The 15,908-nt window shown below is 46.9% G+C and overlaps 1 protein-coding gene across 1 annotated transcript in view; it reads right to left on the bottom strand.

Annotated features, from left to right (window-relative positions):
- The window catches only part of TANC2 (tetratricopeptide repeat, ankyrin repeat and coiled-coil containing 2), a 201,528-nt gene that overhangs the window by 91,479 nt on the left and 94,141 nt on the right, over nt 1-15,908 (bottom strand). The window contains 2 exon segments of the mRNA XM_029964467.1: nt 1,160-1,173; nt 7,513-7,661. Of these exon segments, the coding sequence (XP_029820327.1) occupies nt 1,160-1,173; nt 7,513-7,661 (163 nt within the window).

Genomic DNA, 15,908 nt, shown 5'->3' with positions numbered 1-15,908 from the left:
GCTCACACCGGGCTTGCTTCGGGTGGGGAAGGCAAAAAGTGCTTTATTGTCCAAAATGGGGCCACCCCCCAGCTGCGGCAAACAGACACCGGGCTCGTTTTCCCCTTCAGAGATCCCAACTTCCACCTTCAACAGGAACCACGGAAAACATGAACAGTGGGATTTACCACAGGCTTGATTCCACACTTGATCAGGAATTTTTCAATCCAAAGTTTATTAAAAAAAGGGGCAAAATCCATGTTAGAGAGCTACATTCTGAGCCTCTGTTGGAAGAGGAGATCTCTGAGTGGGAAGCACACGGTGGGATCTCACCTTTATTTACATCAACAAAGACCATTCCCAGGAAATCCCACAAAGATCTCTAGGCCATTTCCACCTGCTCAGAACCCTCCGTGGGGCTGCAGGTTTTATTGTGCTCTAGTATTTTTCCTCCATTCAAGGAAAACAACAGTGGTTTCACACAGCCAGGCATGGAGGGGGGGGTCCTTCACAGCTCACACTTGAGGATTTGCTTCGTGTGGGGAAGGCAAAAAGTGCTTTACTGCTCAAAATGCAAACCTCCCCTAGGCCACCCCCCACCTGTGGCAAACAGACACTGGGCTCATTTTCTCCTTCAGAGATCCCAACTTCCACATTTTCAACAGGAACCACAGAAAACATGAACAGTGGGATTTACCACTTGATTCCACACTTGATCAGGAATTTTGATCATTTTGTCAGATTTGAATTGAATGTTTAAAAAAGAGCAAAAATCATGCTAGAGAGCTACATTCTGACCTCTCTTGGAAGAGGAGATCTCTGGGTGGGAAGCACACGGTGGGATCTCACCTTTAAAAGATCATACCCAGGAAATCCCACAAAGACCTCTGGGCTGCTTCCACCTGCTCAGAACCCTCCGTGGGGCTGCAGGTTTTATTGTGCTCTAAGATTTTTTCCTCCTTCCTTCAAGGAAAACAACAGTGGTTGCTGCAGAGAGGAAGCTCAAGATCCTTTTCTAGATACAAGACTGCCCTTCCCTGCCCAGACTCGCTTTTGCCACCAGATAAAGTTTAAAAGAAAAAGCTCATAATAAGGAAAATGTTGCTCTTTCAGTGATGAAATTTCCCCTTGTATCCAACCTGAACCTCCCCTGGCTCAGCTGGAGGCCATTTCCCCTTACCCTGTCCTTGTTTCCTGGGAGAAGAGGCCGACCCCAAGGGATACCAGAGGGAGATTATAAATTATTAAAGGCAGGCCAAACCAAAAAAACACAGGAGCACAAAGAAGATGCTGTTTTAAAAGTTGCTTTGGAAAGACCCTCTAGATACTGTGTGCAAGGAACCTGGAGGAGTTTCTCCACCTGACTGATTTATTAAGAAAACAAAATCATTCTTGAATTCAATTTAAGACAAAGCCCTTGTTTCAACCACAGGCTACCAGATACAGAAGTAAGCATTAAAAAACAGGGGTCTGAGCATGTGATCCTCCCTTAAATTTATCTTTTGGGTTCTGCAGAGGGAGGTGGCCCCTTGCCCCCTTGCTCAGGGGACACTGCAGAGTATGGCCAGTTCTGCAGTGCTGCTGTTGTTGGCTTGGTGGACAACACTTCACTCGTTGTTAAATGACCCTGGTCCCAAGGAGGGAACAGCAGAGGTTCATTCCCGTTTGGAATTTGACTGAGATTTCTTTAATTCTGTGTGAATAAGATTTATTCTGTGTGAACACTTCCCTAACAATTGTATGGATCTGTATTCCCTTTTTTTCCTGGCATTTGAACCGAAGGTGACCACAGAGAGCACGTGCAAACTGCAGAAGGGGCCTGACACCTAATTTTATTTCCTCCTCGCTATTCCATATTTGAAGCTTAAAAAAACGTCCGGGATGGACTTTTGCAAGTAGAACATGGGAAAGATTTACTGTTTATTAAATTAGAAGGCAGCTACTGTGTGCAGCTACCAGGAAGAATCCCACTTTATCCAACAGGAGCTGTAAAAATCCTCACTCAGAGTGTGACCAGCCCAGTGCCGGAGGCAACACGGAGCATCCCTGGCAGTGGGGGACGGGGCAGCCCCTCGGCCCAGGGAGAGGGGAATCGATGCCAACTCAATTACAGAATATCCCAAACATGGATCAGCACATCAGCAGGGCAGGGAGGCAGTGCCAGTGTCACAGCTCTGCCCGAGGGGTTGGGTATCAATGCAGAGATCCCAACGCGGCAGAAAACGAACCGGGTGGGGGTTTCCAGGAGAATTTATAATCTCCCCCTGGTATCCATCGGGGTTGGCCTCTTCTCCCAGGGAATGAGGGACAGGATAAGGCCTCAAGCTGAGCCAGGGGAGGGTCAGGTTGGATATTAGGGAAAACTCCATCACTGAAGGAGTGGTCAGGCACTGGAAGGGGCTGCTCAGTGCAGGAACAATTCCACCCTTGGAATCGTTCAAACAACAAGCAGATGTGGCACTCTGTGACATGGTCTAGTGGCATGGTGGGATTCAGTCAAAGGTTGGACTTGATCATCTTGGAGGTCTTTTCCAGGCTTAACGATCCTGTGATTCTAAAACCCCCCAGAACAGGATGGCTGCCAACACACCATCACCCCTCCAACCCCTTGGGAGAGGCAAACCAATGCTCTGCCCTCCCCATCCCATCTGCAGAGCCACTGCTGGATCCCAGCTATTGTTATTTTCCATTCTTTCACGTTCTTGGCACCTACCAACACCCTTCCTTTTCCTTCCAGCAGCTGCAGGCAAGCTGAGTGCTCTGGGAATTCTGGCTCCCTGCATGTTCTGCTTTCACACATTTGTTACATCACCCATCATGAGCCTTCTCTCCCCACAAACCTTCTCCATCTCCTCACACTGCAATCTCCTCAGATGTCTGATCACCCTCCTGATTTTTCTAAATCTGCTTTTAATTCTGCAACATTATCTCTGTTCATTCTAGTGGCCAAATTAAAAGCTACTCGTGTGTCAGTATTCAATGCAAATACTGCAGTGGTTTTTTCCCTTTAGAATTGCTGGGGTTCATTATTATTCTTAATCTCACCTGACACAGGGCTCTTTTTGGCTCGCTGCTCTGGGCCACACAGATGCTTTCACTGAGCTACCCAGCACAGTGGGACTCCCTTCTGATGTATCACAGCTGATGGGCCTCCCTCAGCACCTGAGCTATTAAATCAGCTTTTCCCAATATTTTCTTGAATTCACTGATAGTCCAATGAATTACATCAAGCTTAAGGCAGTATAATTTGGGAGGTTTGGAGAAGGAAGGCCAAGGGAACCATGGGCTGTGTTGGGAAGAGCGATGCTGGCAGGGGAAGGGGGTGATGCTTCTCCTTGCTCAGCTCTGCTGGGACCACACTTGGAAGCTGCACCCAGGCCTGGGCTCCCCAGTACAAGAGGACACTGGACCTCAGGGCTGCTGGAAGGACTGGAGCATCTGACACAGGAGATACAGAGATAACCAAAACCCAAATGATTTTATAAGAGAATCACAGAATCACAGAATGGTTTGGGTTGGAAGGGACCTTAAAGACCATCCAGTTCCACCCCCTGCCATGGGCAGGGACACCTTCCACCAGCCCAGGTTGTTCCAAGCCCCGTCCAACCTGGCCTTGGACACTTCCAGGGATCCAGGGGGGGCCAGCCACAGCTTCTCTGGGCACCCTGTGCCAGGGCCTCTCCACCCTCACAGGGAGGAATTCCTTCCCAATATCCAATCTAAACCTACTCTCTTTCAGTTTGAAGCCATTCCCCCTTGTCCTATCACCCCATTTCCTCATGAAGAGTCCCTCTCTGGCTTCCCTGTAGCCCCTTAAGACACTGGAAGGTGCTGTGAGGTCTCCACACAACCTTCTCTTCTCCAGACTGAACAGCCCCATTTTTCCAGCCTGGCTTCAGTTCCCCTTATCAACTTTGTGGCCTCCTCTGGAATTGCTCCCAAGTTCCATGTCCTTTTTATGTTGGGGCACCAGAACTGTGCTTGGTATTCCAGGTGGGGAATAATCCAAGCCAACCTGAGCTGACCCTGCCTCAAGTAGGAAGGCTGGATTAGATGATCTTCAGAGGTGCCTTCCAACCTCAAATTACAGCATCTAAAAGTTCCATCAGCTCACATGTGGGACCTTCCAGAACATGAAGCATTATGACTGTTATAAATTCCTTAGGGTGAAGCTTTTCTGTGTCTTTGTTTTAACTGTCATTTTAAACAAATCCCCACTGAAACTTATCTCAGTACAAAATAACATCCACTAACTTTAAATCACAGAAAACACTGCACTTTAAAGCAAATTAAAATTCAGTGCAAGGATGGTACACTCATCTTCCCTCCAGCTGATAACACTATTGTTTCATGAAATGCCAGAAGTGATATAAGTTCCTTTATTTGCAGTGTTATCAATGCAGCTCCTGAAGAACAAGCTCCTTGCAACTGGAAATAATAAAATAACATGGTATATCACTTGGCATTGATTGACATGTTTTATTTTTTGTATTGATATAGAAAAATGTTCCTCTGTGCGAGTTTTAAATATAAATTTCCATTGACAGAACATTCTGTATTATTATTGCTGCTGTTTCATCTGTCACATTTTCACTAAGCTCTGAAAAATTACACTGTTCTGCCAGAGCTTTTTGGTGTCCTCTGTGCTGCTCTGGCAGCCAGTGCAGTTAGAAAGAGTTTCCCAAAAAGTAGGAGAGAAAGAATTTAATCTTCAGGATTTGAGATCTCTCAATAAGGAAATCACCATTGAGAGACAGCACAGAAAACATAGCATATAACTGCAATCTGGATTAGAGAATATATCCTTGGACATATTCAAAGTAAGGCAACTGGAGGAAAAGCAACATAAGAGATGAACAGACTGGGGCTGTTTCAGAGCAAACATCTCCATCCCTTCCCTTCCCTTCAGCTCAAGCACTGGTGAGATGGCAAACAATTATTGCCTGAGAGGGCAAAAGCGTGGCTGGAATAACAAGCAGCAGTTTTTGCTCCAAAATAGTTTTCTTTGCCCAGCCCATGCAAATTAACACATTAAAACCCACCCAATTGTTCTCAGTTTTAAATTCAAGTGCAAACTACTGGTCAAAGTCTCGATCAGATTTTAATTAATCAGTGAGTAATAAGAGAATTAATCTTTGCAAATCCCACAAATGTCTCACTGTGTGATTTTCAACATGACTTGACACAGGGTAGAGGAAGACATTGAATTTGGGAAGGAGAGTTGGGAGAGGTTTTCTCAAGATTTGCAGCCATTCAGAAGCAACTTTAGCTTGGGCAGGATCTGTGTCCTGGGACAGCCAGTGGGAGATGGCAGAGTCAGAGGAGGGCCCCAAAAATGTGAGATGGGTAGGGCTGAGGTACAGGAGAAGATGATGGAGAGGAGGAAGAGGCAAGATTGATGGAGAGGAGGAAGAGACACTGATGGAGAGGAGGAGGAGGAGAAGGAGGAGGAGGAGGAGGAGGAGGAGGAAGAAGAGGGGAGGAGGAGGAGCAGGAGGAGAGGCTGATGGAGAAGGTTCCTTCAGCCTGGAGAAGGGACAACTCCACTGGATTTAGGGATAGCTGCAGCCTTCCACTGCCTGCAGGGGCTTGGAGAGAACACACAACCACGCTCCTCCCAGAAGGGAAAAGGGAAAGGACAAGGAGTGACAGTCACGGGGTTGACCGAGGATATTTTCTGTTAGAAAAGTTCTTCCCAGCTGAAGTGGCTGACCCTGGGACAGGCTGCCCCGAGAGCCCATGGATTCTCCACCCCTGGAGATCTTCAACCCCTGCCTGGACACGCCCTGAGCACCAGGGTCCCTCCCTGCACCCAGCCCTGCCTGCCCATGGGATGGGATTTCTCCTGAGGTCACTTCCAACCTTGAGCATTCCACGATTCTGGGCAAGTGCTGACAGCGGGAGACGTTCACAAAGAAAGGGAAAAATTAACTTGGTAATTGAGGAACCAGCCTCTCTTTATCTTCTCCAGCACATGAATAGCATTCAAAGGCCCTGGAAAACTTTTTCATGCAAAAATTAGCACACAGCCCAAGATACCAATCTATTTTAGAGGACAACTCTCTGCTGTTTCTCTTTAGATTCTTTCTTTTATTTATTCTCCAAAGACATCTTTGGCTTCAGAGAAAAGATGGGAATTTAATTTTTGTCAAAAGGCAACAACAAAAGGAACCATTTATAGTAGAAAGCTCTGCTTTGCTTTGAAGTATTCAGTTCAAATAGGTGCCTGTTAAAAGGACATTTTCTGGCCCAATGTATAGTAAAGTCCATTTCAAATCCATCACAACTTGCATTAAAAAATTGAATGAAAGTGTTAAAATGTGTGTGTTAAAGACAAAAACTTGACAAAACTACATTTCTTGGCTCTCAAGCAAACTTTAGCCCAGGAGATCAAAAACCTTTTGTGTCAGTCAACCCAACCTGGCCTTGGACACTTCCAGGGATCCAGGGGCAGCCACAGCTTCTCTGGGCAATCTGTGCCAGGGCCTCCCCACCTTCACAGGGAAGGATTCCTTCCCAATATCCCATCTAACCCTGCCCTCTGGCAGTGGGAAGCCATTCCCCTTGTCTTGTCCCTCCATCACTTGTCTCAAGACAAGTGAAGCCTTGTCTTCTCCAGGTGAACCCCCCCAGCTCTCCAGAGGGGCTCCAGCCTTCTGGGACCTCAGTGGCCTCCTCTGCACTTGCTCCAACAGCTCCATGTCCTTCCTGTGATGAGGACAGGCTCTTCCTGGCTGCTACTTTTCACCAACTCTTTTTTTAAGGAATTCAGGTCCTCTGAATTACACCTGTGTTGAATATCTCAGTGACCTGTGCAGAGCCACACGATGACTCTTAAAATGAGAGAGAATTACAAGTGGTTGCTGAGTTTCATCCTCTTCTGCTACATATTGGGACTATCCACCTGTCACTTCAAAAAAAATGGGGATGGAAATGTCTCCTAGTTCCATTCTCATCCCACCAACACTGTAAATCGTCCCAGCTTGAGGAGAAGGAGGGAGAAATTCAGGCTCAGGCAGTTTCCACAAAATCTATATCACAGCCCGGAGGATTTTTGCTTTCCAGCCAGCCAGGGGGGATGTAACAAGTTCCATCACAATAAAGATTTTATGATTTGCCTTCTCTATCTGTTTTCAAGCATGAAATCACCTTGTTGGGCAAACACGAGCAAGAAGTGTGACTATCTGTAAAATCAGGCTATTACCACATCCCTCCGCCTCGTGCAGGGCTCGGGAGCCTTTATGTTAAAGCACTTCTGAAACAGCAAAGACAGAGGCAAGAACAGCTTATTTTGGTCACTGTAATCTGATTAGAAACGCTGCCCACTCCTATATTTGCAGTAACAGAAAAACAACAGCAGCTTTTCCACTCGGCAGCAGCTGATCCCTGAGTCACGGCGGGACGAGGGGACACAGCCTTTCCCTCAGCACCACTGGGACACACTTGGCTGCCGTGGAGTCAGACAACACCCACCCTCTCCCCTGCTCCAGACTCATCCCAATCCACGCCAGCAGGGCTCAGGGGGGGCCATACCTGGTTCTCGTCCTGCACCTCCATGCTGTACTGGGGCCCTGGCTGAACCTCCGTGACTTTCTCTCCGAGGAGGAAGCCCAGGCGAGTCATGAGTGTGTTTGCTGCCTCATCTACGGATGGAGGGGGTCCCAGCTCCTGCTCAGCGTCACCTAAACGGGAAGAAAAACCAGATTCAGACAGGAATTGTTTACCTTGGCTGCTGCTCAGGGGTTTTGCCAACGCGCCGCCGCCACCTCTTCCCGCTGCGCCCGCGGGATCCGGGTTTTCAGGTTATTCATGTTGTTCGGGCCTGTTTTACCATTCTGTGCTGGTCATTCATTGTCAATATGTGTTTTTTCCAATGGTTAGCTGTAGTTCCTCCTCTCATTGTTTGTTATTGTCTCCCATGGAAGCAAACCCCAGCATCCTGCTGCCCCACAGCCGCTGGAGAATGGGAATTTCTGGAGAAAGGAGAGCATTTGTTCTCCTCCCTCACGCAGGAACTGCCTACAAGTTACTCACAGAGAAGCCAAGGCTACAGGTGCTGTTTGGAAGGGATTCCATGAGCTGCAGAGCAGCCAACCTGTGCTTCTGAGTGGTTAAGAGGAAAGATCAGGACAAAAAATCCATGTGCACCTTCTGCTGTCACCTACTGTCCCCAAACTTGCTCATGGTTATATAGAAATCAAGCCTCTCCAGACTCCAACCCACCTTCTGCACTCACCCTGTGGGCCACAACTCAAAGTCCACCTGCCAATTCCCCATCAAGTCTATAAAATAGACCAAAACCAACACTCCAGATAATTTTTCCTGATTTTTTCCCACCATCTGAAGGAAAAGTGGCACAGAAAAGCTCCCAGCAATGCACACCAGGAAAAGGCCAGGCATGGCTATTGGCACTTCTGCATCCATTTAATTTTATAACAAAAATCCGTGGAGGTTTTTAACTTGCATTTATCACACAGAAGTTGGGTTCTGAAAGTCAAGTTCACATCACACCAGCAGCAGGGTCAAACCTGAAGGTCAAGCTCTTGCCACGTTACACTGAAGCAATACTGTGCTTAGTGCAGTTGTAGGAGACTAATTAGGATTTGCAATTAGTCTACAGTTAATTATTCATCTGATAATGTACAATCTGGAAAAGAGCCCGTCTCCATTTCCCAGCTCTGTCCTGGTTTGGGCTGCAGCTCCAGTAAAAGGATGCTACCTTACATAAAATATTGCTTGTTGATAACTGTAACTGAAACCCACAGATCACAGAACGTGGGATATGTACAAAAACCTCAGGAAATTCAAGCCAGTTGCTTCCAGAAATTCCCATTTACTCCCACAGTGTGCAGCTCACCCAAGGTTACAGCGATTTTCTGGTGTCTCACTGCTGCAAATTAAAAACCCCAGAGCGTCTCCCGTGCAACCACGGGCTGTGTTCCTCCAGCACCAGCTCTGGGGGCCGAGCATCTGGAACAGTCCTTCCAGGGTGGCTTCACTGTTATGAAAATGGATGATACAGGAGGATCACAGGAGCCTTCCTTTAAGTTATTGAATCCCCACTGTACTGCTGGAACCAACGGTGACGTGAATCCCATAGATTTGAGAGAGACAAATTTAGATGGATGGCCCAATTTGCTGAACTGCTGACCACCCACAGTCAGTCTGGGGGCATTTACTGTCTCTGGGAGCCCAAGCCAGAACACAGGCACTTACGTAAAATGAAAATTAGAGAGACTTTTGTTTCCAAGGTTATTTTTTTTTTCCTTGCAAAAGGAAGACTTTCAGACTTTACCCTGAATAGCTGTACCCAGGATATGGAGGTTCTGAATCATTACAAGTTTATTGTGCATTCCTTGTTCTGCCTTCAGAACCGGGGTATTAATAATCCTCAAACAGCACTGGTTACACATCTGGGCAGAAAGGAACAGCTGGATCTACCTCTGCACTGCCCACCTGGGAGGATTTGGGAGTGCCCAGGTGATGCTGGGGCAGCTGCAGGGCACTGGGCACAGCCAGTTTCCTTCAGCTCAGCGTTGGGAACTACTCCCAAACCAAACTCACTCCTCGGAGGTTGAGTTTAAACTTGTCCTTAAACCCCTCTTTTTCTTTTTTTTACTACTCCCTAAGAAATCCCCACCAGGCACAAAACTGGCTTTCACCTGCAAAATAAAGAAAATTCCAAGCTTATCCAGGTCACTGCATTGGAATATGGAAGATACAGAGGATAATAACTGTCTGCTTTGATAAGAGTCCTCATGGAAGGGGGATGGAACCACAACATCTCTGAGGTCCCTTCAACCCAAACCATTCTGTGATTGAAATTCAGAGAATCATGGAAAGGTCTGGGTTGGAAAGACCATCCATTCCCACTCCCCTGCCATGGGCAGGGACACCTTCCACTAGCCCAGGTTGCTCCAAGCCCCGTCCAACCTGGCCTTGGAGACTCCCAGGGATCCAGGGGTAGCCACAGTTTCTCTGGGCAACCTGTGCCAGGGTCTCACCACCCTCACAGCCAAGAATTCCTTCCCAATATCCCATCTAAACCTGCCCTCCTTCAGCTTAAGGCCATTCCCCCTTGTCCCATCACTCCATGCTCACGACCTGTGAGATGCTGCTCGTGGCTCGGGGTATCAACAGCTTGAGCTCTGAGAGCTCCACATTTCATGTACAACTATCAATTATTTTATTATAACCTGGTTTTCAAAGTACAGATCACTTTGAACATAAGCAAAGCTCCACTGTACTGGATTATTCCCTCCTTAGGTCTTAAAAAACACGTGCAGTTGTTTAACTGAGCGTCAAAGAAGAGACAGCACAGCTCCGAGGTGCCTTGAATGGGTATTATGGAAAGAAGCTGTAAGTTGCCTTTCAGGGCTGACAGTAAGACCTAATACTCTCTTCCTAAGTTCAAGGAAAGGGTAGAAGTTGTTTTTTTCTCCCCTCCCACGTGTGCCATCCAGTCGGTGCCGCAGCCACATTTTACACTCGCCTCAGCACACTCGGTTCCTGCAGCCTCACCAGGGAAATCTGAGCACAGAGCTGATAACTGAACTGGCCTGAGGTATTTTTAGCTGCTCTGACACCACAGCTGTAACCAGCTACAGCAGCTCAAACACACCCCCAGCCAGCTCCAGCAAGCAACCTCTGGTACATCCACAACCAGTAACACCCTGCCCAGCTGGGCACGTGCAAACCCCAAATCCATCAGTGCATCCAACGTGCTCACCATGGTCTGGAGCTGCTGCACTTGCTGCACCAGCTCATGTGCCTCTGCATCAACAGTCAGTAACACTAAAAGCACTAAAAGCTCAGTGCCAGGAATTTTGAAGAAGAATAAAAAACCCTCCCTGACTCATTGCACGTGCACGAGGGTTTTTAAGAGTTCTGTGTAACTTGCTGTCCCTTTATGTTCAGCACAAAGCTTATAATTTTATATAAACACACATAAAACTACGGGAGGAAAAGGGTTCTTGGGAGCTGATGTGCTGCTGTGCTGGGAGATGACTCAAACCCACCCACCCACCCACCCAGCCAGGTCTCTGTCAGCTCCCTGTGGCCATCAGACCACAGAACTTGGGCTTTCACGGCAGCTGACAGCATTCCTTGGCTGTTCCTGTCGTTTGTGCCTCATGGAATTGTGCTCAGGGACTCTCTCCCAACATTCCACAGCCACGTAAGTGCCACATCCCATCTCCAAGTCGGCTGCATTTGCCTGTCCAGGTCTTCCAAGTGCTTCAGAGCAGACAAGTCTTGAACACATCCCTAACTCGTGGTAACTCCTACTCAGCAACTTCACCGTGGCAGGGAGGGCTGAGTTCAGTTCTTAATGAAAACAAGGGAAACAATTCTTCTTTAGGAGGGGGGAAAAAAAAAAAGGGGGCAATTCTTTGTTTTCCACGATGGAACTTTGGATTAACACAAATGGTTCTGGAGTGCTTTGGTTTGTAGCTCAGGAAAGCAGAGCTGGGGTTCACCAGAGACTGATGGAGCCCAGTTGGGTTGTCAGGGAGAGGATTTAGGGAGCAGACTCTCTGCAGGGAAATGCCCATGGAACGGGCACAGCAGTGACCCAGCCTGGTACCCACCAGGAACCAGCCTGGCTCCAAGGGGAACCACAGAACACTTTGGGTTGGAAGGGACCTTCAATCAGAGCAATTAAGCCACATTTATGTTGGATTTTCCATTGCTTTTCCATCACCATGAAGACAGGACTTCTCCTAAGGGAGCACTGGGCACAGGGACAGGAGCCTGAGGGGCTGGTTTGGAATTCCCTCCCTTCCCTGGCTCTGTGCTGGGAACGGGAACCTCTTGCCCTCCTGATTTTCCCTTCTGTGTGTCCTGCTCTGGATCACTCCAGGCACGGAGCAGTGTTACATCTGCAGGCTCTCAGCTCCTGTTCCCAGAGTTCTTATGCTCTGGGAGATAAAAATGCCAAATAACCTAAACACAGGCAGTATTTTATTCTAAAAGGACACCCTGTTTCACGTCTCTTTGAGAGCTTTTATTTATTTCTGCCATATAATCCTGCAGTTACCTGCTTTTTCCAAAGATTAAGGATTAAGAGAAGTATCCTTCAACATCATTTCTATCAACTACCTAAAATTCAGTTGCATATCTCATACAATCTTTTATTATTATCTTTCACTCTTTAGAGGATACCTTTCATTTCTGTACAGCTCACTAAGAAAGACTCCGAATGTCTTATTTTTGCATTCTTTTGCTTTTGCAGTGCAAAGGAGGGCTGGTTGCTTACATTTTTCTTACCAAAAAATAATAAATAATCCCTGTACTCCTTGGACAAATTACCTCTGCTTCTAAGCAGGCTGCAGGCTTTGGAGACTAATCTGTCTTGGAGCTGTTCATGGATTTTTATTTATGTCATTAGAAATAAGCAATTCCCTGCAATGTGTTTGTGCTCTGCACAGGCTGGATCTGTGATGAAAGTCCTTGGACCAGTGGCCAACAGCTCGTAAATCTCTGACTTCAGTACCTGAAATGCTGACTCCAGGCTTGGAGCACTTGGCCTTCCAATTAAACACAGCCAATTCCAAGTGGGGAGAAGTTTCCCTATTAAATTATTGGGGAATCATTTTTAGTAACGTTTAAAAAAGGCGTTTTTTTGTGGGGGGTCAGTAAACGTAACAGTGGGTGCAAAGGGGACACCAGTGGAAGTGGGTTTTAAAGGTGATTATAGACAAGGTGAGTCGTGTTCTGTTGGGGTTGTCCCATCCCTGGAATTGTCCAAGGCCAGGTTGGACAGGGATTGGCAGGGGGTGGGACTGGATGGGCTTCAAGGTCCCTTCCAACCCAAACCATTCCATGACGTACAAAACTAAAAGAAACAAGAATATGGGATTTTTCCACTTCTCCACCATGATTCTTTCCTGACTGTTTATTTTGCTTCTGGATTGAATGACACTGGAACAGATGCCCCAAGAGGTGGGAAGGGCAGGGAGAGCAGCAGAAGGTTAATTAGATGGGGGGTCGGGGACGCCGGGAGGTTGTTTGGCCAAGGAGAGCACGTGGAGCCAAAGGCAGGGCAGGCTGGGGGACAGAAAAGCTGCTGGGGATTGACTGATTGATCCATGGATTGGTTGGGAGAGGGCTGGGAGCGGGGTTGGATCAGCAATGAGGTCACTGGAGCTCCGTGGGGTGAAGGAGAGCGTGGGATGCAGGAGGAGACAGAGCATCTCCACCAACCTGCCCAAGAGCTCCTCACCTGCCTGACACTGCAGGATAACAAACATCTCAAATATTTCATTGTCAAATATTACACTTAACTAATTGCTACTAATAATTAAATCCAACATTCAACTATTTAGACACTTCAAAAAGAGTGAAGATACCCAAGGCTCACACATCCACCTTTTTTTTTCCCTTTATTTTAAACAGCTGCAGCAGATCCCAGCAGTGCACACCCCCACACCTGCCAGCTACCTCTGCCATCCTTTTAAGTTAATGACTTTTTCTTTCTTTTTTTTTTTTTTTAAAACTGAACCGCAAAAAAATGCAAATTAGAAACATCACAACCTGAGCCTGTCAAGCCAATTTCTACCCCTGGATCCTTCCTCCCTTCAAAAAAATTCAACCCACTTTAAACCCGTCAGCGGAGCTCTGCAATTCACCCTGGAATTTACCTGATTTAGGCCATTTAGGAGCAATTTTACGGAGCCTGGCAGCTCTTGCACACGTCTTACCTACAAATACCCTTCGGATTTTGGAAGGGGTCAGCTCTTAACACCTCTGCCAGCGACAGAGGCAGCAGGATGGAGTTCATAAGTGCTCATAAATGTTCAGAGCGTTCCTTGAAAATCAAACATAGCGTTTCACAACAGTTATTAGGGTCGCTCTTTTCAAGAAACCATTCAAAACATGCGATGGTTTTGTACGTGATAATTTTCAAACAGTGTTTCTCTCCCCTCCTTTCAATTCCTGCATGAAAGCTGCCACACATTTCAGCTGCAATTGCTTACAAGCAAATGAAATTTCTTTATGATTTATTTGGTAATGCTGTGACTGGTTTGATAGGCACCATCATCTAATTCCAGATAAATGATGGAGGGCAGTGCCCCTGGGAGACACTAACAATGAGTCTGTACTCCAGAGAATATTTTGGGTTTAATGGCTGTACTTTGACTTCCAAAACATCTGAAATCTATTTCAGTGAGTGCCTAACAAGAAGAAATGGGTAAGAGTTCCCTAAGTGGCACCATCCCTGAATTTGCCTGAATATGAGACTGAATCATCTTAAAAAAATGAATAACTCTTAAATTAGCCAAGAAAAAAATAGAATAGTTCTGTGCAGAGAGCAGGCACCTATGGAAGGGCAGAAATAAATGAGACCATTTTGGATTTTGATCTTCAATTACATAACTGCAGAGTTTTATCTAACAACTTCCCTCTCTCCATGTGACCTGAATCCGTCCCGTTATTATGTACATCTGCTTTAAATTATTCTGGATACACTTGAGCTGTATTTGGAAAACGTCCTTGACCATTCCTGCATATACCCCTAATCTCAGAATTAATGGAAGATTTTTTTATTAGTCTTGTTTACATCGAGAAGAGACTTTTTTTTTTAAAAAATTTAACCACAGAGGGACGAAGCTGCCCAACCCCAGCACTGTAAATGTCTATTTTTGTACCACTGCACCTCCAACCCTGGTGTTGGTTTGGGCCCCTCAGGACAAGAAGGACATGGAGGGGCTGGAGAGTATCCAGGGAAGGAGCTGGGGAAGGGGCTGGAGCAGCAGGAGCAGCTGAGGGAGCTGGGGGGGCTCAGCCTGGAGAAAAGGAAGGTCTCAGGGGGGAACTTTCTGGCTCTGCACCCCTGACAGAGGGGAGCTGGGGGTCGGGCTTCTGCTCCCAGGGAACAAGGGACCTAGGAGGAGAGGGAACGGCCTCAGGCTGTGCCAGGGGAGGGTCAGGTTGGACAGCAGGAAAATTTCTTCACCAAAAGGGTTGTCCAGCCCTGGAACAGGTGGAGTGCCCATCCCTGGAAGTGCTCAAAAATACGTGGATGTGGCACCTGAGGATGTGGTTAATGGTGACCGTGGTGGTGCTCGGGGAACAGCTGGACTTGGTGATCTTAAAGGTCTTTTTAACCTTAACAATTCCATGATTCAAATATTAATAGTTCTGTGAGAGCAACAGAAAACAACCTGACCAACTTCAATCCCACCACTGAAAAGTGGCAGAGTAAATATTCTTCTGGATCTTGAGCCCAGAGCCCCCTCCTGTGCCAAAAAACAGCCACTGAGCTTTGGGTGGGTAAAACTGCAGCTCCAACTCTACCTGTGCCCCCTGTGCAGCTCCCCTTGCCCCACTGCCTCCTGCTCCATCCAAGAATTTCTATAAGAAAACTGCCAGGATTCCCACCATTAATCCCACTCCATCAGCCTCTTGCACCACTTCCACAGACATTTCCTCTCAGAAGAAATTCAAACAAAAGGAATTCTCCTCAGCCCAGCACGTAAATCCTGCTCCCTCCCCACCACCTTTCCTGATGATGTCCTTTAATATTCCTTCAGTCCTTTAATATTCCTTCAAGCCTTTAATAATTCCTTCAAGTGGATTGTCAGAAAGACAGTTATTTTTAATCCCAAACCCTTCTGAGCCAGAGCAGGCAGTGAGTGGAACTTCACTGCTCTCACAGGGTCTAATTCCATGCATTTCATGTTCTAGAGATAAAACCACCTCTGCATGTACATGGGGATGAGTTTTTCCTGGATTTCAGGACCAAAGAAAAGGGAATGGGAGGAATGAGAGGGTATTCAGGGCACTGATCACAGAACAATATGATATAGAGGAAAAAAAGGCCATGATTATCATGAATATGAGCCTGGGCACGTGGAACATCTCCTGAAAGCAGGATTACACTTCGATCCCTGCAAAGGTTCCTGAGCTCTTTAACAAATCAAGGACAG

This window comes from Manacus vitellinus, unplaced genomic scaffold (genome assembly GCF_001715985.3).
Source record: "Manacus vitellinus isolate BGI_N305 unplaced genomic scaffold, ASM171598v3 scaffold_72_pilon, whole genome shotgun sequence".
NCBI lineage: Eukaryota > Metazoa > Chordata > Aves > Passeriformes > Pipridae > Manacus > Manacus vitellinus.
The sequence above is the reverse complement of the archived record's forward strand: the minus strand, read 5'-3'. Positions and strand labels throughout refer to the sequence as shown.